The 25,737-nt window shown below is 43.5% G+C and overlaps 1 protein-coding gene across 2 annotated transcripts in view; it reads left to right on the plus strand.

Annotated features, from left to right (window-relative positions):
* LOC103059483 (phospholipase A2 inhibitor gamma subunit B-like) overlaps positions 1–24,930 on the plus strand; it is a 29,582-nt gene extending 4,652 nt beyond the window's left edge. Inside the window, exons 5-10 of one of the 2 annotated variants that reach the window (XM_088139953.1) lie at positions 898–2,807; positions 2,929–10,186; positions 11,980–12,096; positions 20,507–20,656; positions 22,693–22,833; positions 23,520–24,930. In XM_088139953.1, the coding sequence (XP_087996079.1) occupies positions 898–1,181 (284 nt within the window). In that variant the 3' untranslated portion in view covers positions 1,182–2,807; positions 2,929–10,186; positions 11,980–12,096; ... (1 more) ...; positions 22,693–22,833; positions 23,520–24,930. Of the gene's footprint in view, positions 1–897; positions 10,187–11,979; positions 12,097–20,506; positions 20,657–22,692; positions 22,834–23,519 lie in introns of both variants that reach the window. The other variant, XM_088139952.1, reaches the window with a different exon arrangement.
* The last annotated feature ends 807 nt before the right edge of the window (positions 24,931–25,737 follow it).

A 25,737-nucleotide genomic window follows, 5' to 3' on the forward strand; every position in this document is an offset into this window, starting at 1 on the left:
AGTGGTTTGCCATTACCTTCTTCCTGGGGCTAAGAGGGTGTGACTGGCCCAAGGTCACCCAGCTGGCTTTATGCCTAAGGCAGGACTAGAACTCACCATCTCCTGGTTTCTAGCCTGGTGCCTTCACCACTACACCAAACTGGCTCTCTCAGTGTTGAGTCCTGGCAAGTGCCTGGACTAGTCCCTGCAGTTTTCTTGGCAGGATTTCAGAGGTGGTTTGCCCTTGCCTCCTTCCTAGGGCTGAGAGAGAAAGAGATTGGCCCAAGGTCACCCAGATGGCTTCATGTCCAAGACGGGACTAGAACTCACAGTCTCCCAGTTTCTTGCCTGCTGCTTTGACCACTACACCAAACTGGCTCTCTGGTTTGTTTAGTAATGGCGAATTGGATAAACCACAATTGGTTGTGTTCATACAACATGCTAAGCCATAAACCAGAGAGGCACATTTTTGTTGTGGACTGCACAAAAATGGCATGCTGTGCGCTACATTCCCCCAGATGATAGGAGTAATGATGACATCCCTCCCTCCCTCCCTCCCTCCCTGGAATTTCACACCCATATCCTCACATCCTCTCCCAGCTTTCTTGAGAAAATCCAGCATAATTTCTTCTAGGTTCTATCTTACCTTCTTCCGTTAGTTGAATCTAATTTCTTCATGATCTCTGTTCCACTGAGATAACTGCAGACAAAGATACCCTCCTAGTATTTTACATTACAATTGCCATACTCCTCCAATCTGAAAGGCTGAAGATTGGGGATTATGGGCACTGCAGCCCAACATACCAGGAGGGTCTCAGGTCAGCTAGCTCTGCCATGAAAAATATTCAGAGAGGGAAAAGAGGAATGGGCTTCAATTCATCCAGTCTAGGCATTCACCATCTTTCTTTTTCTCCACAGAGGGATTACCTATGCAGTTCAGCCTGAAGGGATGTGTAAATAAAGTTCTCTGTGATTATTTGTTTGGATTTGACATCATGGCTACTGAGAACAGTGCAAATCATTCTATCCAATGCACACCAGCCTCTGCACCAACCTATCAACAAGAATCCTCAACTGTCAGCCAATGGGATTCTTTAACTCCAGTTCGATTGTACTCTGGGGTGGGTAGTGCCATTCCCAGGTGGTTTGGACTCTTCATCCCAACTCTTTCTGGCATCCTTCTTAGGAAACTCCTTGCTTGATTTTTGTGCAGTCATGCTCATGGTGGTCAAAAATCAAGAGTCTGGTAGCACCTTTTCAGGCTAAGAAAGTTTATTAAAAGCAATACATTTTTGCAAGCCGCAGCTCACTTCATCAGATGTATGCTTCATCAGATGCATTAGATCATCAGATCCATCTTGCTTCCAGCTTCTGGACCTTCTACCAATTGTATGTATTTCAAAACAAGATCAGGAAAGGTTCATTCTCCGGGTGCTCAGAGCACTTGAGTTAATTTTTTTGATGTCCAGCAGTGTCCTCCAACAATAGCTGGATAGGCTGTGGGGTAGTCTGTTCCTTAATGTTGTCACTAGGTGGTTATGATGAGAATTAGTGTTCAGTTGTGTTTCTCAGGAGATTCACTATTGGATGGGTGTATAATATATAGTCTTCAATTTCCTTCAGCACTAGCCAAGACAATGTCAGACCTACTTCACAATTCTAGAAACAAACTCTTAATCCAGAGTTTCTCAACCTCAGCAGGTTTAAGATATATGGAGTTGAAGTCCACACATCTTAAACCTGCTGAGGCTGAGAAACCCTGTCTTAATCCAAAGAACAAACCTTAAAAGTTATGATTAGTTGTATTTATCAGAAAGAAAGTTTATAGTTACCACACAAGGATTCCAGCAAGTGTTTGACTTTCACATGAAGCCTCTTTATATAGTCTATTCCAGTGCCAAAATCTTTCCCCACTTTTTAGGGCTCTCCCAATGGAAAGGAAGAGAAATGGGCGAAAGCTTCATTTTTCTCGAAAACCGAATCTGCTCATACTTTTGATAACCATCAGTCCCTTTATCAGTCTGGCTGAGAAGTAATTCTCATGTCTAGCAGCGGTGGAGAAAGAATGAGAATTTGAGTTTAGCGATCGCTGGTGGGCACGTTCAATGCCTCTTCCTGCAGCCCTGGATAAAAGCTAAGCGTTGGGTGGAGTTTGTAGGATCAAGATGAACAGATTGATTTATTTCAGCTGTAGGGCTGATTCCAATTTTCACTTGTTCTGTCATGTTCCCATCTGTCTGCTTGTAATTAAAAAAAACAATAACACAAATATGGTTTGCATTTTTATACATGTTTCCCAATAGTTGTTTTCATACAGTCAGTTCCTGAAAAAATAAGCCTGGTTAATCAAGCAAACAAACTACAGATAACAGATTGTTGTAGAGCATAGGGAAGATGACTTTGACAGATATAGGCCAGATCCATTACCAAAAGTGACAAGGGGAAAAACATAGCTTAAGTCCAAAACAAGCAGGAAGTATATGGAAGCAACTCGAATAGACACCTCCCTAATTTGCATGGGTATTAAAAGGGGATAAGGTGTAGCACAATCAGACTTGCAAAATTCTGTTATTGTAGTTGCTCTCAATAAAAGTTGTCTTAACTTCCCTGTGGAGTTGATTCTTCTCCTGGTCTACCTGGTAGGGCTGACAATTATTTTCATTTTTCTTATAAAAAATTACTTTGACCTGGATGAGCGCTTAGCTTCAAATGCACCATCGCAATTTAAATATATTTACCAACCTTTATCTCAGATTGGGAATTGGAATTGGATCACTTTGGGGTCCAAATTTGGAGAAAGAGAGGAGAGTTTTCTAGTACAATATACAGTTGGGTTTCTCAACCTTGGCAAGTTTAAGATGGGTGGACTTCAACTCCCAGAATTCCCCAGCCAGCATGCTGGCTGGGGAATTCTGGGAGTTGAAGTCCACATATCTTAAAGTTGCTAAGGTTGAGAAACACTGGCCTAGAGCCTTGCTCATCTTCAGAGGTCTTACTAGTGTACTGTTTGTGATACCGAATCTGTGGGTGGTGCTTCAAGTTTTACTAGCCCTATAGTATTTCAGAGCCATATACAGTATTACATATTCTGTATCTGCACATATGACCTTATAATATTCCTTCCAGGCAAGTACTGGTATTTGGTTAACATTTTGAAGGCCCAAAACTGTTAAGTGCCAGTAAAGTTCAATGATCTCTGATATACTGTATATAGAATCAACATCTGTCAAGTTTTTGTGGAGGTTTTGGCCTTTTATCTTGTTCCTTTTACAACTGATAAGCCAACAATTTAGTGCCTTGTCTTTTTTATAGCTGTCGTTTACTTCCAATAAATCTAGTTGATTGCTAATTGTTTTTATCGTGTGTTTTAATTCCAAAACTGGGTTATACTTGTGCCTCAATTTTAATGTACTCTTCTTTTTTGGGGTAGTTTTCTATTTGATACCAGAGAGAGAAAAAGATTCTCATAAATTAGGAAATAGCACTTCCACATGATCTGCACAAACATCGTTGGACGGATGCAAATGGAAATAAACAGCTCATAAAAGATTGTACAATAATAAGCAGTGTATTAAAAGTCTGAGGTAAATACAGGGAAAGAATAAATCCAGATCTATTTCCTCTTATCTCATGACTAGATATTTATTTTCATGAGTAGGAAAGCACCAAGAAAGACCCTCCATGGGGAGATAAGAAATCTTATAGACTGCAAGATTTGATTATCAATTAGACAAACATAAAATCTGTTCAGACTTTTTCTTTGGAATGGGCAGAAGCACCAAACTGCTTTCAATACTTTCAGCTTCAATATCTGCCAGCTCTGGTGGGGCATGCAGAGATGCCCCACCAGGGCAATTGGAGACCCTGTGATCCTGCATATAACCTGGCCAAAACTGGACAAATATTTGAAACACTGAGGATGTTTCAAAGAGGAAAAGACATCCTTCTATATTCCATAAAGGAGACACCACTTTGCATGGTTTATTTGGGAGTCAGTTAACAGTTTCTTCAAGGGAGTTAGGTGATTGCTTTGAAGTTGGAAATACACCTTTTGGGGAAAGTGAGTTAATTCCTTGTTTCTTCTGTTCCTTGGCTATGTTCATACTCGTGGGCGTTTGCAGGACTTTGCACTTGTGGGGAGTTTTGCACTGCAGGAAGAGGGTGGGGTGTTTGTAATTGAATGATCCCCACATGTGGACCATCGTCTTTCCTCTCTGAAAAACATTTAGAGGTCGTGTTGTCAGGAATGGCAGTGTCCTATTAACCAAGCTACCCTCTATGTCTGCTGAAGATAGCTTTGCTCATGGGGCAGACTGATAGCTCTTAATCAGTCAGCCTTCCCAGGGGGACCAGATAAGAAACACGACCAAATGAATAAGGCTACATTAAGAGAATCTCGCAAGTGGAAAGTACAGCCTGGCTTAGGGAGGATCCTTTCTGAGTTTCTTTCTCTGCCTGTTATGCAGCTGCAGGCTCCCCCTCCTCCCCTGTTATCTGATCATTCCCCAGGCAGCATCTCCCCGCCCCAAGGACATTCACACATATCATTACATTATCCTTATTATCCTCTTTGACGTCTGAGATACACCGCATTTTAAATTCTGTAGTTTGAAATAAGTCCTTGATGGACACTAGCATCTGCTGTAGGCAGCCCATCCCTGTATCTCATCTAGAGTATGGGAGAATTGTTGGAGTGCTTGAGGCACTGACGTTGAGGGACGCCCTCTCTGATGGGGGAGATGCGCTTCTCCTTATCTGCACTGTCAAAGTTGAATGAGCGATTGTCAACGTTGATATTTCAGAATTCATATGGGAATAATATAGAAGTTAGCCAAGAAAGCTTTCATTGGTAACAACCTAACTAGAATAGACTAGGGACCCAAGGTAAGAGGAATCCTTTTCTGAAGGGATCCCCCCCATGTTAGGGAGCCAGACTATTGTTCTCAGAACAATTGTCTGCTGATTACATCTTAACAGGCTATTTAGGGACTTAATTCTTCTTCTGTCCCGCCAGCAGCCTTTACTGATGGAGTTATTGGGTTGGAGGACAGGGGCTCCACTCTCTACTGGCCATATTTGTTCTTATAAAGGAGAAGTGGCATTCTTTTAGCATCTCTCCATCTGATTTCTTTTGATGAGGGGTGTCCCTTGTGTAGTAGTTGCTAATGTTGTTATACATTATCCCAGATAACACTTTCTTTGGTTCATCTACTTGCTATGGTATAGTTAAATGTCTTTCAAAAGCAGCTGTCACATTGCCTGGGAATAGAATCCTCGTCTGATGCTAAGCATGGTTGATTGAGACATGGGAACCCAGGATCTTGTTCTGGGTTGATTGCTCCAGCGTTAAAATTGCTGGTGCCTTCCTCAAAAGAGTGATTGAATGTTTGGTATAGTGGAGTGTTTCTTCAAGTGTGGCCCAAGGACCCCTGGGGGTCCCTCAAGACCTTCTCAGGAGTCCACAAAATCAAAATTGTTTGCCAGATGTTGATGTTATTTGCAAAAATGTAAAACAATGTCACTCTTCTCATTTTTTATTTGTTAAAAAAAAGTTTTTTTAGGAAAAATATGTTATGTATTTATGTTAATATCTAATGGGCTAAATATTGTTATTTTTACATAATTCAATAAATACATATTCTACATATGCTTCAATTTTAATTTTTAATATGGTAAATATCGATAAATATAACCCATACACACAAAAGTTCTGTCGGGGTCCTCCATAATTTTTAAAAGTGGGAAGGGGTCCTGACAGCAAGAAGTTTAAGAAACATTGGTCTAGTGGTTAAAGCATTGGTCTAAGAATAGGGAAACCTGAATTCTACTTCTGCCCTAGTCACAGAAGCCAGCTGGGGGACCTTGAGTTGGTCACTTTCTCTCAGCCCTATGAAGAAGAAGGCAATGCAAACCACTTCCTAAAATGAATACTGCCATGAGGTAACTAAGATTCAAAACTGATTTGAAGGCCAAAAAAAACCCCCCCAAAACCCCCACAGGATGGAGATATGGACTCAGTGTCTTTTGTAGTAACCATAAGATTGTCAACTTTGAGTGGTTTAATAGTCTTTCCAGTTGCCCATTGGGAAGTAGAGCAATGCTGTTTCTTCTTATAACTCTAAAAGACTCTCGTTCTTTTCTCAGCTCTGATGATGGATGGAGGCTTAAGCTGATGTTTGGATCAATTAAGGGCATAGACTATTAAAAGAACTGTTACTCCAGCATCATCTCCCCTTGCATAGCCAATGCTGAAGATGTCAGAAACTGTAATTCAGTAAGCTTTGGAGTATCAGATGTTGCTGTTGTTGAAGAATTTATTTACTAAACCACAGCAAACCAAATCATGACGTGATGAACTATATGTTTTATTCACTCGCTATCTCTCTCTCTCTTTCTCTCTCTCTTTTTAATCCATTCAATTGTGTCCGATTCTTGGAGACTGCCTGGACAAGTCCTTGAAGTTTTCTTGGCAAGGTTTTTCAGAAGTGGTTTGCCATTGCCTCCTTCCTAGGGCTGAGAGAAAGGGACTGGCCCAAGGTCACCCAACTGGCTTTGTGCCTAAGGCGGGACTAGAACTCACAGTCTCCCAGTTTCTAGCCTAGTGCCTTAATGACTGCACCAAACTGGCTTACATTTATCTCTCATGCACGCAGGCAAATTCCAGTTGATTTCTTCTAGCAAAGGCTGTTTTCCAGGCATATGAAATCAGCATACATGTGTGTAGTTCTAGGAATATCTCAGGAGATTGGGTTTTTCTTTCCACTGTGGTTGAGCAGGTGCACCTTCGAGAAATGAGGGCTTCCTTAAAGCAGAAAGAAAGAGACACAGCCAGGAAAGAACTGTGAAGTGAAAGCTTGCTTGATGGAAAATATTTTTTCTCATGCACCTGGCAGTTTAGAGTGGAGCATAATTCCTAAAGGCGTTTTGAGGCCACTGAGTTGATCAAAAGGAAGCAGACAAGAAACATCTGTTTTCTGCAAAGTTGGCCTGCAGGCTTGGTTGGAGGCCTGGAATGTCCTCTCCAGCCTCTCTCCCCCCAGTGCATATATTTGTCATTCACACATATTGCTTAACACTCAAATCAACCAGGTTGAACACAAACCAGGCTTAATGCATTGGCCAAATGCAGTTGCTAGGTCATGAACTGACTTGTTCAAGTGTGTTATGTGAACACAAGTAATATATTGCAATGGGAAGAAGGAATAACCTTGAAGAACAGTAGGAAGAGCCACAACCAAGACAACGGTCAGATAAAAGAAATCTGAGTCCGGGGTAGAAATGTAATTTGAGAAAGTGTCTCAGGCAGGACCCTCCCTTATTCTCATGAAGTTAAAGGGAGGGGGAAACATGTTCAGACTTGCAAGATGGATGTCAGCCCTTCAAGATAGATCAGACTAGGAAATCAAGTTATGAATGCTAATATTACTTGTGATAAGGTTACAGTAACAGAATCTTGCAAGTCTGAAAGTGCTTCCCCCTGCTTTCCCTTCATCTTTCATGACAACTAGGGAGGGTCCTACCTGAGACGCTTTCTCAAATTACATTTCTCTCCTGGACTCAGATTTCTTTTATCTGACCTTTGTCTTGGTTGCGGATCTTCCTCCTGTCCCTCAAAGTTATTCCTCCTCCCATGTGATGGAATGTGAGGGTGGCCCTGAGAGTCAAAAGGAAGAGATGCTGCCAAGGGAATGATCAGACAAAAGAGAAAGGAGTCCGCAACAGAATAACGGCCAGAAAAAGAAAAGGAAGGACCCGCCCTACCTACTCGGGCGGTAAATAGGGAGGGTGGGAGATCTGTACTTTCAGACTTCCAAGATTCTGTTAATCTAGCCTTACAATAAAGTAGAATTAGTTCATCTGGTCTTGTTTCCTGTCTGGTTTACCTAGGACGGCTGATTTCCTGTTACATATTACACCAAGTTTTAATTGTTTTGGCTTTAGCATGATGTTTGTATCTAGCCATCATGGCTTGCAAACAAGAAATTATGGTTTAGCATAATATGTGAGAATCAGACTACGAGGCTGGCTCAATCAACTTTAGTTAAAGAAGCCATAATTTAATGTGCTGTGTGAATCAAACATCTAAGCCATATGATTCTTTAAAAGAACTGTGTGGTGTGAAAGCGTAGCATTTGGTGAATAGTGACCTGATTTGTTCACTGAACTAAACTGTAATCCCAATTTGGTGCAAACTTTGCCCACATTGAATACTCTCTCCAAGCCAAGAGGTCAGATACTCTGATGGCAGGGAGGGTTTCCATCCACAGTCCAACTGATCCCTTTACGCACTAGAAGGAGCTCAGCATGCATGGGAAGCTAGGAGGTGAAGAATCATTTCAACGAGAAGGTGGTGACACATTTGGTAAATAAAATAAAAATAAAAAATAAAGTGGAAGTCTAACCTCTACAGGTAGCTGTGTTTATGTTTCTGCCTTTTGTTATGCCTGAACACTATGGTTCATTTCTTGAAATCTCCCCCCAAATCCCTGCCATTTCATGAGCTTCTGCTTCTCTTTTTCTCCTTGAACTCAGCCTGCTACTTTCTGAGCATCCCTGCCTTCCATTCAGCAAGAAACAGTAATAATAAGAACTCAATGCATTGTTCAGATCAGTGACAGAGTCCTCTTGCTGGATTGTTTTTTAGGCCAGCTTTAAATATATTCAATTTGATACATTCCCCATTCATTGTCAATTGTTTCTTAAGCTTTGCCCTTATACCACTAGTCTCAAATGTTATTTAATGCACTGTATTGGTTGATTATGAAATATAGTGTCATTTTTGGACTTCTGGATCATATAATTAAATTAGAATACGGTCCCAACAAAATTGGTGCTACGGCTGGTCCCAGTTTGTATGAAAACCATGGCTTAAGTCTACCATAGTTTTCCCAACCTGGGCAACTTCCGGATCTGTGGACAAGAGTGTCTAGGTGGGGGGAAAGTTGGTGAATGTAACTCCAGTTCTGCCCCTATTGTATGCACACGTGATGTTGACACACTTACTTATGTGATGTGGAGCTCGCATCATAACACTGTGTCTGCTCTCTTGTCTACTTTAACACACACACACCCCACTACCACTGCTGCATGTAGATAAAAGCCCAGAACTGTCAGCATCCTCCTCCCCTCCCGCTGCCCCAGACTGCATTGGAAAAATACATTTGAAAGTACAGCTCTAGAAGATGCATACAACCAGAAGCAATAACTTTAAAAAAGAAAGAAAGAAGAAGGAAATTTCCTTGGGGAAATTTGCGTAAGGAAAGTTCAATGTGGGAAGAGCGATATCAAGATAGAGAGATTCAGGTTGAGAGATAAAGATATATGAACATGTGTTAACAGTAAATTAGGGAAAGGCTGAACATTGAATTTGTTTAATTTAAATAGAATTAAAATGAAATGATTAGCATGAATAGGCTTATTCCTCGTCTATGGCCATTTTTGGAGAGGGTGTGCCCAAGATTTCAAAGGGCCCCTAGTTGAACACCCAAGCAGTGAGTTTGACCAACCTCGGAGCCACCTGGAAGTAGCTGCTTCCCTGTGAATGTTCCCAGCATCTCTGCCAGTGTGCCCCAAAGCTTTCCAGATGCCAAATCATCTCTGAACAGCAGAATGATTTTCATAAAAAAGAAGAAAAAAACAGAACCCCAAATTCCTTTCCACAACCAAATGTCTTCAGATGCTCTGCAGCAGCACTGGAAAGCTGCAAGAACGTTAATTCTTCAGGGAATCTTTCCAAGAAGAACAAACAGTGCTTTTCAGATGTGATCAGGGTTTACTGTGTAGCCCTTTTTACAGTTTCTGATGATCTGCAAAGCAAAACGAGCATATCAAAGTCTTCTGGACAGGCTGCATGGTGCTACAATAGAGACATCCAGTAGGAGCTGGCTGGAATAGTCTGAATTGTGTTTTTTTCTTCATCATTAATTTCTTTCCTTACTAAAAAGAGAGCAAGAGTGCAGGGTAAGGCTGAAAAGACAGCAGGAGAGAAGCAAGGGAAGGTGTTGTGGTTCTTTCCCCCCACCCCCACCCTTTTCCGCTTCACTATTTCTCAGAAGTGTTTGTTCAGTTTTGTAAAACATTTGATCTGTCCCAAAGACTTGACCAAATTTACAGTTTCCCCACCAGCTCGGATCCCAGCTCCAGATACTGTCTTGAATCATGAAAATCCTACTCAATGTCTGCCTCTTTGCATGTCTTCTAACTATGGGTAAGTAGATCAACCCAAGAGATTTCTTGAAGCAAAGGGGGTTGGAGGTCTCTCTTTCATCTCAAGAAGTTCATTCTGTGTTTCTAAGAAGTTTCCTTGCCAAGCTCAGCTCAATGATAAGTTGGGTACTTGCTCTGGAGGAGAGGCAAGTAAGTGCATAGGTTTGACAATATAGTGAAAGGAGAATAGCAATTAAGTTTTAGGGTCAGCTTGAGCAGTATCTGTGTATTGTGATACAGGAGTCATGAACACATTTGGAAGAAGATGTTAGTGAATCAGAAGCAAATAATCTCCAGGGAAGCAACATTTGGTCCTACAGGCCAAATGAAATGCAGAGGATTGTTAGGTAGAAGTTAAGGCACAATTTTGGGTTTTCCCTTTTTTGAACTGACTTTGCCCCCTTATAGACTATAATGCCTGGTGGAATATCAGACAATCCCAGGCATGTGACCTAACCTGAGTTTATTTTATTCATTTTTATTAAAGAGATTATGGTTTATTAGTAATGTTCTTTATTGGTACATGCAATAAGTCCTACAGCAAGGAAGTCTTCTTTCAGAGCAAGATAGATTTCTCTGGAGGTTTGAGCTTTGGTGGTATGTTCACAATCTCAACAGTCTTTCCTGGTGTTACTGGTCAGTTTCACACTTCCTTGAGATTCAGGACGCTGCTGGAGTTTTCTTGCAATGAATTATTTGGTTAATAGACAAGAAGCCACGGCTTTGCTCTGTTGATGGAACTTCCCGATCTCATGCAGGTATTTGGGGAGGCACTGCTAGAGTCCAGGAACTGGGGAAGTCTAGAGACAGGGTACAAGTTGTTACGTGTAGCCAAGGCCAATTCCGGTTTCCAAATTGATTTGAAAAATGGATGCAGTTCATTTTGTATATTCAGAATTCTTTGGACTGAATCTCTGAACTGAGTGTGATTCCACTTGGACTAATCCGAACCATTAAAATGCATGCTTTTAATGACCCAAATTGATCTGAATGATTTTAAAGCACTGAAACCCAGCAATGCCCTTTTTGCAAAAGAGTTCCAGGGCATTGAATTGGGTATAGTTCAATTCCTGGTATAAGTCTTTCAGTTCTTTCCCTTTCACTTTCCCGTTGAAATACTAAATGTTCCCCATTTTGTCTCTACTGCGCTAGCAACCTTGACAACTCTATTTACTGAGATGTGACAGGAGAAGAAACAGACAAGAACAGTGAAAAGTTAGAGAGAAAAAAAAGAGTGAAAAGAAAAATTATTTCTACCAGTAGCATCTCGGACCTTCTAGATATAAAAGCTGGTCTGCAAACACTAAGCCTGTTTTTACCTCTGTGAGAAAACTCTGCCTGGCAAGGCACATAAATAAACTGGGAGAGCTCTGATTGCACCATTGGGGCCACTGACCTTTCTGACCATACCCTGCAGACCCCTTGGCAGGAAGTGTATGTACGAGGAAGGAGGGGACTTGAATGTCCAGCTGGTTCTGCATTTGGACACTGATCTCTTGAACCAGAAGCTCAGAGAAATGGGTGGAAAGAGTTTGGAGCTTTGCAGGAAAACTAGGGTGCCTTCAACTGACACCCTGTGTACAGCAATTCTAACACTCATGTGAAAAACAACAGCCGATTAGAAAGGATCCAAGGCTGAGCTTTCCAAAAAATTATTGCACGGGCATGTCACCCTACTCTTCCCATTTCCATTGCTGATTGCTGGGTCTTGATCAAATAATGGGAGATGTAGAAAAAGGATCTTTCAGGGAAAAAGAAACAGAATGCATCTTGTCCTTTTTTCCTGCTTTTTAGGAAGTTCTTTGCAGTGTGAGTCATGTGAAGGCTTGGGAGATACTTGCAAAGGACCTTTGCAAACTTGCTCAGATAATATGGATAAATGTGGCATTTTTCTGGTGGAGAACATAGTAGGTAAGTACACAACACTTGCTACCAAGATCTAATGAACACAGTGTGAAATTTAGACTCCTAACTGGCTTATTCTTTGACTATGGCTGTGTAGGAATTGTCTTCCAAAATTTTCTTTTTATAGTTCTCTTTCAATCTGATAATTTGCTTGTTTATTTATTTGTAAGTAAGAAGAAAAAAAAATAGTCAAATTCTCCTGCATGTGGCCTGTGTGTGTCTCTCACTGAACTACAGATTTCCATGATTTTCTATACTTCTGTGAAATCCCAGGAAGCTATGAAGGAACTCTTTCAGTGCATCCAGCAAGAGAAATCTAACTGAAAAGAAAATCTCCAGGAGTCTCACGGCACATTGGAGCTATAGAGGAAGCACAAAAATAGTTATTCGAAAGACATTTTCAATATATTTTAATTTTTTCTGAAAATAAGGTAGAAAAAACAGAACAATACTTTGCAGAAGAAGAACACTCCAGGGAAACCAGGGGATGGATTTGAATTCAGGGTTTGCTTCGTAACTGTTAACACAGCTTTATAGCATTGTCACTCAAGTTTTTAAAAAAATTATTACGGGTAATCCTCGCTTAACAACCATTTGTTTAGTGACCATTTGAAGTTATAGCATTGCTTTAAAAAGTGACTGACAATTGGTCCTCACACTTATGACCATCACAGTGTCCCCACAGTCACATGATCAAAATTTAGGCGCTTGGCAACCAGCATGTATTTATGACAGTTGCAGTGTCCTGGGGTCACGTGATCACCATTTCCGACCTTCCCGGCCAGCTTCTGGCAAGCAAAATCAGTGGGGAACCACATGATTTGCTTAACAATCATGTGATTTGCTTAACGACACGTCATTCAATTAATGACCGCTGCAAAAAAGGTCATAAAATGGGGTCTGATTCATTTAACTACCACCCTGCTAAACAACCAATTTTCCATTCCCTCTTGTGGTCATTCAGCGAGGACTACCTGTATTCATCTAGAGTTTGTGGTGCCCAATCTGATGCCACATCTAGTTATAAGACCTTGTTTGGGGGAAGGGAGCCTTCCAAGAAATCAGTATCAAGTTTGCAACTTGAGTTTGAGTTAAATAAGAATTCAGAGGAAATCCTCTCCAATTTGAGTTCACATTCAGGTAAATTAAATTGCAGTGAATAGGAATGTGGTCAAAGGCAGGAAAGTACACAATGATAGGCATAAAACACATTATCTCAAAATCAATCTTTAAACTGAAGAGATGGCCATGAAATAATACATTTTAAAGCAACTTGCTCTGAACATACACTTGATCTATTTTTCTCAAAAGTACAGATAAACTGCCGCTTAGTTTTCACAATTTGAGTGGGAGAAATAGGGATTGGTTGTTGCAAATTGGAAGGAAATTGATAGACATAATTGTTCTTTGAGTGCTTCTACTTGGATTGACCTAATAAGCAAATTGATATATTTATTATGGGTAATCTACAATTGATTCACAGTCAAAGACTGGTGGAAACTTAATAATTCAAGTCCTAACCAAGGACCTAAGAATGATTAAGGTAGCATTTGAGGATAGAGGTAGTTCCAAGCAGGGTATTTTTTGTAAAATTAGGGTGTTGTAAGTATTGCTCCAAAAACTCCAATCACAATTGATATAACTGCGGATTTCTCTTTCCGTAAGCGTTTAAGTTTGATTTGCAAGTCCTGGTATTTTGTAATTTTTTCGGATTGCTTTTCTGTGATCATTATTATTTACTAAATTTATACGCCACCTGACTCCCAGCGACTCTTATTAATATTATTATCCCCTGCCCCTTTTGAATGTCTGTATGATAGCAACATATGTACAAGGGCAATGGAGCTTGCATCATGACACTCCACCCACTATCTTGCTGATTTTGACTCAGCCACCCCTGCGGGTGCCACTGGAACTGTAAGGCATCTGCTTCACACCATCCTATGTCAACATTCCAGTTTTCATGGAGAGGTAATCTGAGAAAGGCCGCCAACCTGCAAGACGACCCCTTCTCAGCCAGCCACGGCCCTGGCCATTTCTGCTTTGGCTTCTAGAGAGAGCAGAGCCTTCTCCATCAGTCATGACTTCTGTTGTCATAGTAGTTATTGTTGTTGTTCATTAGAGGGAATATCAACTCTGGGAAAGACCTCCCACAAGGTTAATATTCCCATTGGTGCACAGAAAGAGAGCAAGCAAGCAAAGACAACATAGAAGGGGAGTAAGAAAACCAAATAAGGAATATGCATTCACAGTCCTCCACATTCAGGCGTGGAGATCTTTTGGGAAGAATTACTCATGCCCTTATGATTTGGTGGTTGGCTCTGTGTAGGATTACCCCTGAAGATGATTGGAAAGCTACAGCTGGCACTAAATGCAGGTGCTCGCTTTCTGACTGGTCAGCAGCAGGATAGCAGAATAACACCAATATATGGGAGCTGAAATGGCTGTCATGTGACTTCCATTCGAGATGGAGGTGATAATTTATAAAGCCCTTTATGGCTTGCATCCTCATTAACGGACCATCTGATCCAGGTAGACTCTGCCTACCTGCTTTGTCTTGGTCAAAAGGTTAAGCTGGAATTCCCAGCCTCAAGATATTGGAGAGAGAGTGGTTAGAAACAAACCTCCCCAGTAGACCCTCTTCCCTCTGGAATAGCCTGTTCTCCCCCAAGGTCAGAGATGTCCCTGCTAACACTATTGTGAGAAGGCAGGGAGAAGTGAGGGCCTCAAACGAACCATGTTTGCTAGGGGAGAGCGCTGTGCACCATGGGGCAGCCTTGGGGGGGACGGCAGGAGGGAGGAAAGACTGCAGGCAAGAGGCACGTTCGCACCAGAGTGAAGAGAAACAGCAGGGGGCGGCTGTTGGGTCAAGTGGGTATTGCAGTGTGTATTGCGCTGATTGGATTAGGAAAGTGGAATGTCTGCGGTTTTGCGGTTAATTAGCGGCGCTCCAGGGCGGTAAAAAAAGGTGAGATTGTGAGCCAAGCCCTCTTAGGAGGGAAAGGACAGATAGGGGGTATAAAAAAACCTGTCAGACCTTGTTTCGGGGTTCCTCCATTGCTGTGGGAGGGACCCACCTTTGCAAATGTGCCCAATAAAAAAACTTCTGTCTACTGGACAACTGAACCCGTGTCTGTTGCTTTCTGACAAAATTGGCGAGCCAGCCAGGAGTCCTCGACGTGGACCGGACTGTGGGGAACCGGTGAGTAATTGGCCGTAACACCCCGTTGAGGTGTCTCCCGTTTTCCCCGGAGTCAGGTCCGGGACGGGACTCCAATCGCCAGTCAGACAGAAGTAAAGAGGAAGTCGGCCGACGAGGGGACCTCCGGGAGGTCTGGTGAGTACAGCCTACCCATAATCTCGGGGAGATTAGCGTGGTTACGAGGCGTTGGACGCCGCAAGGGGACAGAAGAGTCCGGGACCTTCTGTAAGGTGGGAAACGTAGTCAGGAAGGATGGGTAAGGCGCAGAGTAAGAGTGTAAGGCCAGGGCCCAGTGGGAAAAACGCAGTAGGGGGAATCCCCACGGATTCTCCATTAGGATAATTCTTGCAACAATGGGAGACCCCCTGGTTGTGTCCATTCACCAGGGGTCTGGAAAAACCGACCATGATAACTTTGTGCACTAAAGAATGGCCAAAATATCCACTAGTGGACCCCGAATTCCCCTACCATTGGGATACTCTTGGAATCCCCAGTAATTACTGGGTGACCCAACTAAAAAACTACATTGTGGAGCATAAATTGTTAACCAAGGATGTAGAAGTCTGGTTCCATGTTCACTGGGAGGGGCCTTGACCCAAGTTAGCCAAAATTTTGTCCAAAAAGAACAGGAGGATGAGGAGGACCTCTGGCTGACTGGACCCCAATGGGGGCTGCCACCTCCTCCTCCTCCTCCTCTTCCTACCGCTCCCCCTCCGGCACCCCGAGCCTATCCCGGGCTGTGGAAAGAGCTGGACCAGCTGAACCAAGATATTCAGAACTTGCCCTTTATTCTAAGGTCGGCCAGTGCCTTCCCCGTCCGGGAGGTCCCGAACGGAACGAACGCACAGGGAACGGAACGAACGCACAGTTACGTAACGGTTCCCATCAAACCCAGTGAGTTGAGGGAATTAAAAAAGACCCTCCCTCGTATGCAAGAGGACGCCCATACCGCCGCCGAACAATTGGAACTTTTTCTCGGCCCGGTGGAATACTCCTGGGGGGAACTGAATTACATTTTAGCCCACCTCTATACGCCAGAAGAGAGGGGCCAGATTTGGCGAGCTGCGCTCGGGGCTTGGGAGCGAAGAAATGCAAACATCCCAAGTGCCCCAGCCACGGATACTAAATTCCCTCTAGCGGACCCAAATTGGAATCCCAATAATGCTGAACATCGGGAGAACGTGAGAGGAGTTTCCCCCTGTACGACTAGGGGGGTCATGGTTCCCCAACCGGGACCCACGGGGAACCCTTGGTAAACATCACGGTGGGTCCCACCGGCGAGGAACAGCAGTTCCTTGTGGACACCGGAGCCTCTCGAACATTGCTGTGCCAACCGATCCCAGGGATTGCGGAATCCCGGGGCGCGTCGGTATCGGTGATGGGGGTGGGAGGCTCTCCAGTCAAGGCAGACGTACTGGAGGGAGTAAGATTGGAGTGGAATGGGAAGGAGGTAACTGCAGATGTGTTACTGATCCCACAGGTGGGAGTGAACCTGCTGGGAAGGGATCTAATGGGTAGTCTAGGAGTGGAGTTGCGGAATGTGGAACAGGCAGAAAGGATGTGTTTGTTGCGGGAGGCGGACGTGGAGGTTGTGAACCCTGAGGTATGGGCAGGGGAGGGGGGGCGGGTCGGTTTCGCATCGCCCCAATTAGCATCCCCTTGAAACCGGGGGTGACAGGTTTGCGGCAAGCCCAATACCCGCTGTCCCGGGATGGGAGGCGCGGGCTGAAGCCCATCATAGATGGGCTGAGGCGGCAAGGGCTGTTGGAACCGGCTATGTCCCCCTTCAACTTCCCTATCTTAGCTGTGAGGAAAAAGGACAATAGTTACAGGCTGGTGCAGGACCTGCAGGAGGTCCCGCTGGAGGAGGGTGAGGTCTGATTGTGGATGGGTCTAGCCGAGTAGAGCAGGGACAAAGGAAGTCAGGGTATGCGATAGTGGCGGCGGAGGGAGAGACAGTAGAGAAGGGGCCACTACCAGCGGACTGGTCGGCCCAGCTGTGTGAAGTGCACGCTTTGAAACGGGCACTAGAGTTGTGAAAGGGAGTGTCCCTCACCATTTACACAGACTCGCGATATGCCTGGGGAGTAGTGCACACTTTCGGGAAAATTTGGCTGGAACGGGGTTTACTCACAACTGCTGGGAAGGAGGTGAAAACTCAGCAACTGATAGAGGGGATGATGGAAGCTCTTCAAGAACCCGACAGGATTGCAGTGGTGCATGTAATGGGACATCAGAAGGGGGACTCGATGGAGGCAAGAGGGAACCGACTTGCTGATCGAGTAGCAAAGGAGGCAGCGGAGGGTGTCCCCATTGCCATTATGATTGCAATCCCCCAAATAGAAGAACCTCCGGCTTGGGCGCCAGGGAAGTTGGACGAGGTGCTGCTGGAAAGGGAAGGTTGCAGGGAGGAAGCAGGTCATTGGGTTACAATTGAGGGGACCCCAGTAGTGAGCTGTGCTGACATGAGGGGGATGGTGGAGAAACTGCACGAAGGGTCTCACGGGGGCGGGGGCGTGCAGGCTTTGGTAGACACTGTAAAGCCATGGTACTGGAGCCTGGGGGTTCGATGGGAACTCCACACCCCTTGGCATCCTGACTCCAGTGGGAAAGTGGAAAGGGCCAACGGGGTGTTGAAGCAACATCTCACCAAACTGGGATTGGAAATAGGGCTACCTTGGACAAAGACACTTCCAGTTGCCCTGCTTCGAATGCGGACAGCCCCTCGCAAGGATGTGGGGGTCTCCCCGTTCAAGCTGATGATGGGAAGACCTTTCCTGGCTCCAATGGGAGAGCCTATCCCCGAGTTAAAGGATGCCTTCCTAAGAAAATATCTCTTGGTACTGTCACAATCTCTCGTGTCTCTAAGAAAACAGGGACTCCACGCTCAACGGCCCCCTTGCTGGAAGACCAACACCCCCACAAGCCAGAGGATTGGGTCCTGATAAAGACGTGGAAGGATGAGAAGCTGAAACTGTCTTGGGAGGGACCATACCAAGTTCTCCTGACAACTGAATCAGCGGTTCGGACCCGACAGGGGGGTTGGACCCACTACCATCGGGTTAAGCGAGCTCCCGACCCCCGATCGTGGACTGCCCAACTGGGAGACGGACTCAAAGTAAAACTTAAAAGGAACTGAACTTTTAGTTCAGGGGAGGGGCAGGGGAGGAGATGACCAACATAAAGGCTTGCATCCAGGTTATTCTGTTATGTCACTGCTTAGATGCTCTACAGCACAGCTCTAACAACAATTTTTTTGTAGAATTGGCACAGACAGCTTTGAACAGCTCAACTTTTTGTGTGGGGCAACTCTTGACTGTGAATGGTGTCACTTCCACCTGTTTCTTTGGAATGCCCATCAGCTTGGAAGCATTGAAGAATGTTACTCAGATAGCAAATATTGATATCACTGGGGATGATCCCCCGTGGGGGGGGGATGTTCTATCATTTTGGGTCTTCTCCCATACCAAGACCCAGGACTAATCAAAGGCAAATGGCTCTAAATCTCTTGGGGATAACCAATGCAACTCAATGTGTATATTTCAACAATACCCAGAACCGTACCCACCCATTGCCCTCAAAAGGTCCTGCTTTCACTTGTGGAGGGGACTATAATATCCCTTATGCTTCAACCCCTCTATACCTACCTAAAGGTTTCTTTTTGTTATGTGGACATGAAGCTTATACCTATGTTCCAGCCTATAGTTCAGGGGGCCCTTGTGCCGTAGGGCGCCTGACCTCTCTATATGCCCTGCCTCCAATGCAAGCGCACCCATCAAAAGAAAAAAGAAAAAGGGAGCTGCCATCTGCTTGTGAGAGTGATGTGACACTCTTGTCTGAAACAGAAGCCATGGCTCTGGCCCTCTCCTTAGTAGGGGTTCCTGCACTAAGCGGAAGAACTTATCTGGACCTAAGGAAGGTGGCCTGCCTCCTGGCTAAAAGTGTCAACCTTACATCCTCTCTCATTGCAGCCCTCACTGAAGAAGTCACTGAGATCAGGAGGGCGGTCATTCAAAATCGGATAGCTATAGACTATCTCCTATTAAGGGCAGGACAAGGCTGTGAATCTTTTCAAGGTCTTTGTTGCTTTAACCTAACCAACAATGAGAATTATATTGAAGCAAAACTAGCCAAGTTGAAGACCTTAGCCTCTCGCATATCTGAGGATCCAGAGGGATGGAATTGGTCGTGGCTCACTAGTTGGTTACCTAACTTTGCTTGGTTAAAACAACTTTCTGTGCTAGCTATTAGCTTCATTGCCTTACTGGTCCTAGTATGTTGCTTAATGCAATGCCTCCCTGCTTGTGGGAATTACCTGTCCCAGTGTGTGAAGCCCCGGGTCCCGGACGAGGGAGCAATCCTGTTAGCCAGGTTTGAGGCCCAACAGAGGCGTGAAAAGAAAAAGGGGGGATTGTGAGAAGGCAGGGAGAAGTGAGGGCCTCAAACGAACCATGTTTGCTAGGGGAGAGCGCGGTGCACCATGGGGCAGCCTTGGGGGGGACGGCAGGAGGGAGGAAAGACTGCAGGCAAGAGGCACGTTCGCACCAGAGTGAAGAGAAACGGCAGGGGGCGGCTGTTGGGTCAAGTGGGTATTGGAATGTGTATTGCGCTGATTGGATTCGGAAAGTGGAATGTCTGCGGTTTTGCGGTTAATTAGCGGCGCTCCGGGGCGGTAAAAAAGGTGAGATTGTGAGCCAAGCCCTCGCAGGAGGGGGAGGACAGATAGGGGGTATAAAAACCTGTCAGACCTTGTTTCGGGGTTCCTCCATTGCTGCGGGAGGGACCCACCTTTGCAAACGTGCCCAATAAAAAAACTTCTGTCTACTGGACAACCGAACCTGTGTCTGTCGCTTTCTGACACTTTGGAGAGCAGTGAAAACTCTTTTCTTCCAGCAAGACTTTAGGGTGGAAGAGTCCATTTCTAGCAGCAGCTGCTCAGGAAGGGGTAAGGCTTAGCTGGTAGCATGAGGCTGGGCATCTTTTGGGCTTTGATATGTTTTTAGGGTTTTATCATTTGAGATGTAAGCCACCGGTGGTGTAGAGAGAATGCAAAGATTGGTAGAAATAAAACACAAAAATCTCTTTCCATTATAGTCAGGCCAGCAGGTGGCATTGAGAAGACCATCTTGATGACTCTGCAACTTCTCTGTCCCTAAGAAATTGGGAAATATGACAATCTCACATTTCTTCTTTCCTCTTTTAATTCCAATATAGGAGTTAAGATCAAGGCCATTAAGAAGGGTTGCGTTCCCTCTGTTTCCTGCAGTGAAGATACTGGCATTCTTAACATGGGGAAAGCGGGAATGATAACCAACCAACTTTTTTGCTGTGTGGGAGATAAATGCAACAGGATCAAGCACGTTTGTATGTGACTTCTGTGCCCTTCCTTCCTTTCTCTGCAGCTTCTGTTTTTATCAAACAAAAGGCTGTTTTATGTAGGGATGGGTGGATCTGTTTTTACTGCCCATGTTAGAGAGACTGCTTCTGTCCTAGCAATTCTATGTCTGGATTTTAAAACTAAAATTTGGACAGCAATGCCATGGTCCATGTGGAGGGGAAGGGAGGAAGTCAATATGGCTTTTGAAAATCTTTAAGGCTTTATCTTTAATTTTCACAGTGAAAATGCTCCCTTGCGTTGAGAACAGATGGCTACTCCTTTGCAGCACTTCCCAGAATGACCATGTGACCACACTGGGTCACTGGTGGTCCAAGAACTGCTGCAAAGGCAATGGAATGAGCGTGTGGGGCATTTTTTCAGTGAAAAAAAGGAACATGGAAAAGCCCTGGCCACCTACTTCAAAAGGTAGAAGGAGATGTCTTTGAAGGAAAGAAAAACACTATCGACTGTTTTTGTTCCAGCAACTGTTCACCCCACCATAGATTTGGCAGGATTGAGAACCCAAATTCACTCCCAGCAGAATCCAAACTGAAATCTGTATATTCCTTATTTTATGACCACTTCTTGTAAACCACCCCGGTATATATGAGTCGGTTTACCTATTGACCACATGAGTAAATAAGTAACATTAAATCCCCATAATTCTGCATGATTGTTCTTTGGTTCCCTGGGAACCCTATCACTTGCTGGGAAGAAGAATGTCCTCTGAGCTTTCTTGCAATGAGTGTTGTGCTAATTTATTTTTTTAGATTTTTTTTTATCCCGCCTTTATTATTTTTATAAAGAACTCAAGGCAGCGAACATACCTAATACTCCTTCCTCCTATTTTCCCCAGAATAACAACCCTGTGAGGTGGGTTAGGCTGAGAGAGAGGGACTGGCCTAAAGTCACCCAGATGGCTTTCATGCCTAAGGCAGGACTAGAACTCACCATCTCCTGCTTTCTTGCCTGAAGCCTTAACCATTAGACCAGTGTTTCTCAACCTCAGCAAGTATAAGCTGTGTGGACTTCAACTCCCAGAATTCCCCAGTCAGGATGGCTGGGGAATTCTGGGAGTTCAAGTCCACACAGCTTATACTTGCTGAGGTTGAGAAACACTGCACTAGACCAAACTGGCTCTCATTTTTTCTTTCTCATTTTCTCATTTCTTAACCATTCTTCTTAAATTTGATGAAAAAGAAATAGCTGTTGATTTTTTCCCCCAAAGGAACACAACATTTAGTGCAATTTTCATGAGGAGATCTGAGGTTCTAGTGTTTTTCTAAGTGATGAGGTGGTGAAGAGGTCCATATGATTGTTTTGTCTGTACAATAATATCTCCAGCCACCAGCAATCTCCCTGGCTTCCCACTTTTCCATTTAATCCTAAGGACAGACTTTAGGAGAATACACCTCCCATTAAGTTATTTAGGTGGCTTTGAAGGAAGCTTGGGAAATGTGTAATGGGGGAGGAAAAACCCTAGCAACATCAGTACCTTCTGGTAGTGCCTTTAAACAATCACGTTAACTAACCCCCCCACCCCGCCAAGTAAACCATAATGCACCTGAAAATGAGGAAGATAAACAGAAGCTTCTTTTACCAAAAACATACTTGCAGGAAACTGGAAAATAGGTTTTGGTGTAGCACATGGAACTTGGTTACTGACTTGATCTGTTTTCCAGTCTGGTACAATACACTGAACCAGAAACTGAAAGAACAGATTTGTTCAGTGCACTTGGCCAATCAAAGAAAACCCAAACATGAAACTTCGCATATTGTGTGAATGCAGCCATTATGTTTTACAACTGGCTTGGTTAAATCATGCCATTGAGCTTGTGCCTACAGTTATGGCTGAAGTGAAGAAGGCATGGGGCAAATTGCCTTCCACTTCCAGTTTTTTTTAATTTGTTCACCCTTTCCTGTTCTCAAAAGATGTTGTAGAAAATCAGGCAATGGATGTGTGTATCCTCTTTCTTCAAACTCGTTTTGACAGCTCTGTTCTTTTTCCATCCCAAACACGCAGTCCCGACCATAGATATGAAGCCCAATGGGAAGATATGCCCAGCTTGTCAAGCTCTGCAAGGTGGTGACTGTGGGAACGAAATAACCCAATGTATGGGAAACCAGGAGCTCTGCTTTTCTGTCATCGGGAACACAAACTTAGGTAATGAAATTATTTTGTGCATCTACCAAAGCAAATGTATGCTTACCTCTACAATGAATATCACTTTACTAACCATTGTAGGTGGATTTTGAAAGGGACACTGCAAGGAAAGGAAACACATGGTCCTCTTTGAACATTAGTTCCAAGAAGCTTAAGGGAGCATGGACAATAACGAGGACTACTGGGGGTTGTAGTTCAGCAACATCTGGAACAGTGTCAACCTTGGCAACTTTCAGAGGTGTGGACTTCAACTCCCAGAATTCCCCAATCAAAGTATGCTGGCTAGGGAATTCTGGGAGTTGAAGTCCATACATCTTAAGGTTGCCAAGGTTGAAAAACACTGATCTACAGTGCCACAGGTCTCCCGCTGGTATACTACATCTAGGCTTGAAAACATTCTTGAAGTTCGAAAGCTACTGGGCTGTTTTTTCCCACTTTTAATCAACATCTTCCCCCAAAGGACTTCCTTGCCTTGATCATGATCTGTAAATTGTCCAAAAGCCCCCCTTGGCTTTTCAGGAGCTGCCTCAATTCCATCCTTTATTCTCCTATACTTTCCCACAGATCCAACAATTGAGCTGGACATCCAAACTGGACATTCTAATGTACGATGACAAGGGATGTAGAAAACCCATGTTTGTGAAGGGCTGTGAAAATGACAGGATCTCCTTTCTTTCTCTCTGCAGGAGAAGCAGTGATAACAACAACCTTGAAGGGCTGCACCAACAGGCATATGTGTACTGAACTGCAGGATCACTCGGCCAGCTTTAGTGGGATAAGCGTTGTTTTATCTTCCACCTGCAAACCAGCTCAAAGCAAAGCCATGATGCGTGTCCCCTGGATAGCTAGGATTATTTCAGGACAGTGTGGCCTCTTCTTCCAAGTCCTTGCTGGGTTGCTGCTGATGTTTCTCGTTCTGTGATCTCACCCACCCCATCACCCACCCATCCAATATGTACTGCATACATACATCACCAAGATTCCAGGGGTCGCGAGTCCCCCTGTCATCTTGAATGCTTTTAGTAGTTACGTATGCATAGGGTTTGTTTTTACAGTTGATTTTTAATGGATTCCTTAATTTTAATTATTTATGGGGTATTTTTAATTGTTTATGGGTTTTTGATTTTAATTGTGAGCCGCCCAGAGTCACCCGTTGGGGGAGATGGGCAGCATACAAATTTAATCATAAATAAATAAATAAATAAACAAATTCCAGATTCCACAGTTGAGCCAAGCCTGCCTGGCTTGCTGTTGGTCTCCTAAATCATACACAGCAGGGATACATACCTTTTTCCAAAAAAAGTGCCACATTTGGATTTTGAGTGGCATGCTTGGGCCCATTTAAAAAAAAAAAAGTATCTGGGCTCATGGTAGAACTAAATCTGATTCAGTGGTATTCACTGAACTAAAATGAAATGCAGTATTGTAGAGCTGGGCTTTCCTTTGTATTTGATTCCAAAAGAAGGTTTTGGAGCACATGAGTTCAGGACCTCCGCAGCAAGCCGTATCTTATCTCAGAATCCCCCGGCTTCTTGTCTTCCTTTTAGAAAGGTGTGCGCATGTAGGGTGTGTGTGTGGCCTTGCAATTAATCTTTATCAAAGCAAACCACTCATTTAAAGCTTTTGTGAGGACAACATTAGTAAGACTTGAAAGTCTCGGTCTCACCTCTCCAACCAAAAATGCTGCTACCAAAACATAGTATATAAAATAAAAATAAATCTTGAACCTTAGCACTATTGGGTCACAGGAACAATCTGAGTCACTCCCAAGAATAGAATGCTTTGGAAAATGACAGACGTTAAGACAACAGAGATTTTTCTGATAGAGGCTACATGGCAACAGACTTCTTGCAGTGGGGTTGGACTGGATGGCCTTTGAGATCCCATCCAAATTTCTGATTTCCTGAGCAACTAAAATAAACATATAACCAAAATGAAAAAGAAACATTCAACGCATTTTCTCAGCAATGTAACAAGATTTGCCAAACATCTGAACATATTTAGTTCCAGGGCTTATGAGATAGAATACGTTAGATCCCTCAGCAGTTGATCCTGGAAGAGATGGGACAATAAAGGTTTGGAAGCTATAAAGAATAAGCATGTGCACTTGTCTGATTTTCCTTTGATGAAACCTTCAAAGTTCTCCTTTGACAACTATGTCTTTCTGCCATTACTTGCTCTCTTGATTTAATTTTATATTCCCCTTGGTGATTTTCCAATAATTCCTGGTACGTTAACCATTTCTCTTTGCCTGTTGTTTCTCTTCTATAAAATGCTTCTTGTGCTGAGATCCATAGAGGTGTTTTTGGGCACAGCCTGGGTTTATATCTATTCCATATTCTCAATATCGCACATCTAATAAAATGTTTTTGTTAATCCGTATTAACTTTATTGTACCATAAATATCCATGCCATCCAAGCCTCAGGTCATGTCCTTGTAGCTCCAAAAGCCTTCTGTTTCTCAGCAGCACCCACTCTTTCATTCAGACCAAACAGCAAGCTGCAAAATACAATTTCAAATCTGGTAAACCCAGTCCTCCTCTTTCTTTTGCATCTTGTAACACTTTATTTTTAACTCGTGTTTTTTCCCCTTGCCATACAAATTTAGCTATATCTTTTTGCCATTGCTTAAATGGTACATCGGTTATCAAAATAGTTATTGTCTGAAACAAAAACATCATTCTAGGCAAAACTTTCATTTTTATCACAAAGATTCTCCCTAACAGTGACAATTTTAATCTCTCCTATCTTAACAAAGCCTTCCTAATTTCATTCCATGTCTTAACATAAGTGTTTTGAAATAACATACAATTCAAATTTGTCATAATAATGCCTAAATATTTTATTTTTTTCTCAATCTTAAAACCAGTTTTCTCCATCAGTTCTATTTGATCTTCTATTTTC

This window comes from Python bivittatus, unplaced genomic scaffold (assembly GCF_059951505.1).
Source record: "Python bivittatus isolate LINGU-HERP-01145 unplaced genomic scaffold, Pbiv_v1 ctg000310_np1212, whole genome shotgun sequence".
NCBI classification, from domain to species: domain Eukaryota; kingdom Metazoa; phylum Chordata; class Lepidosauria; order Squamata; family Pythonidae; genus Python; species Python bivittatus.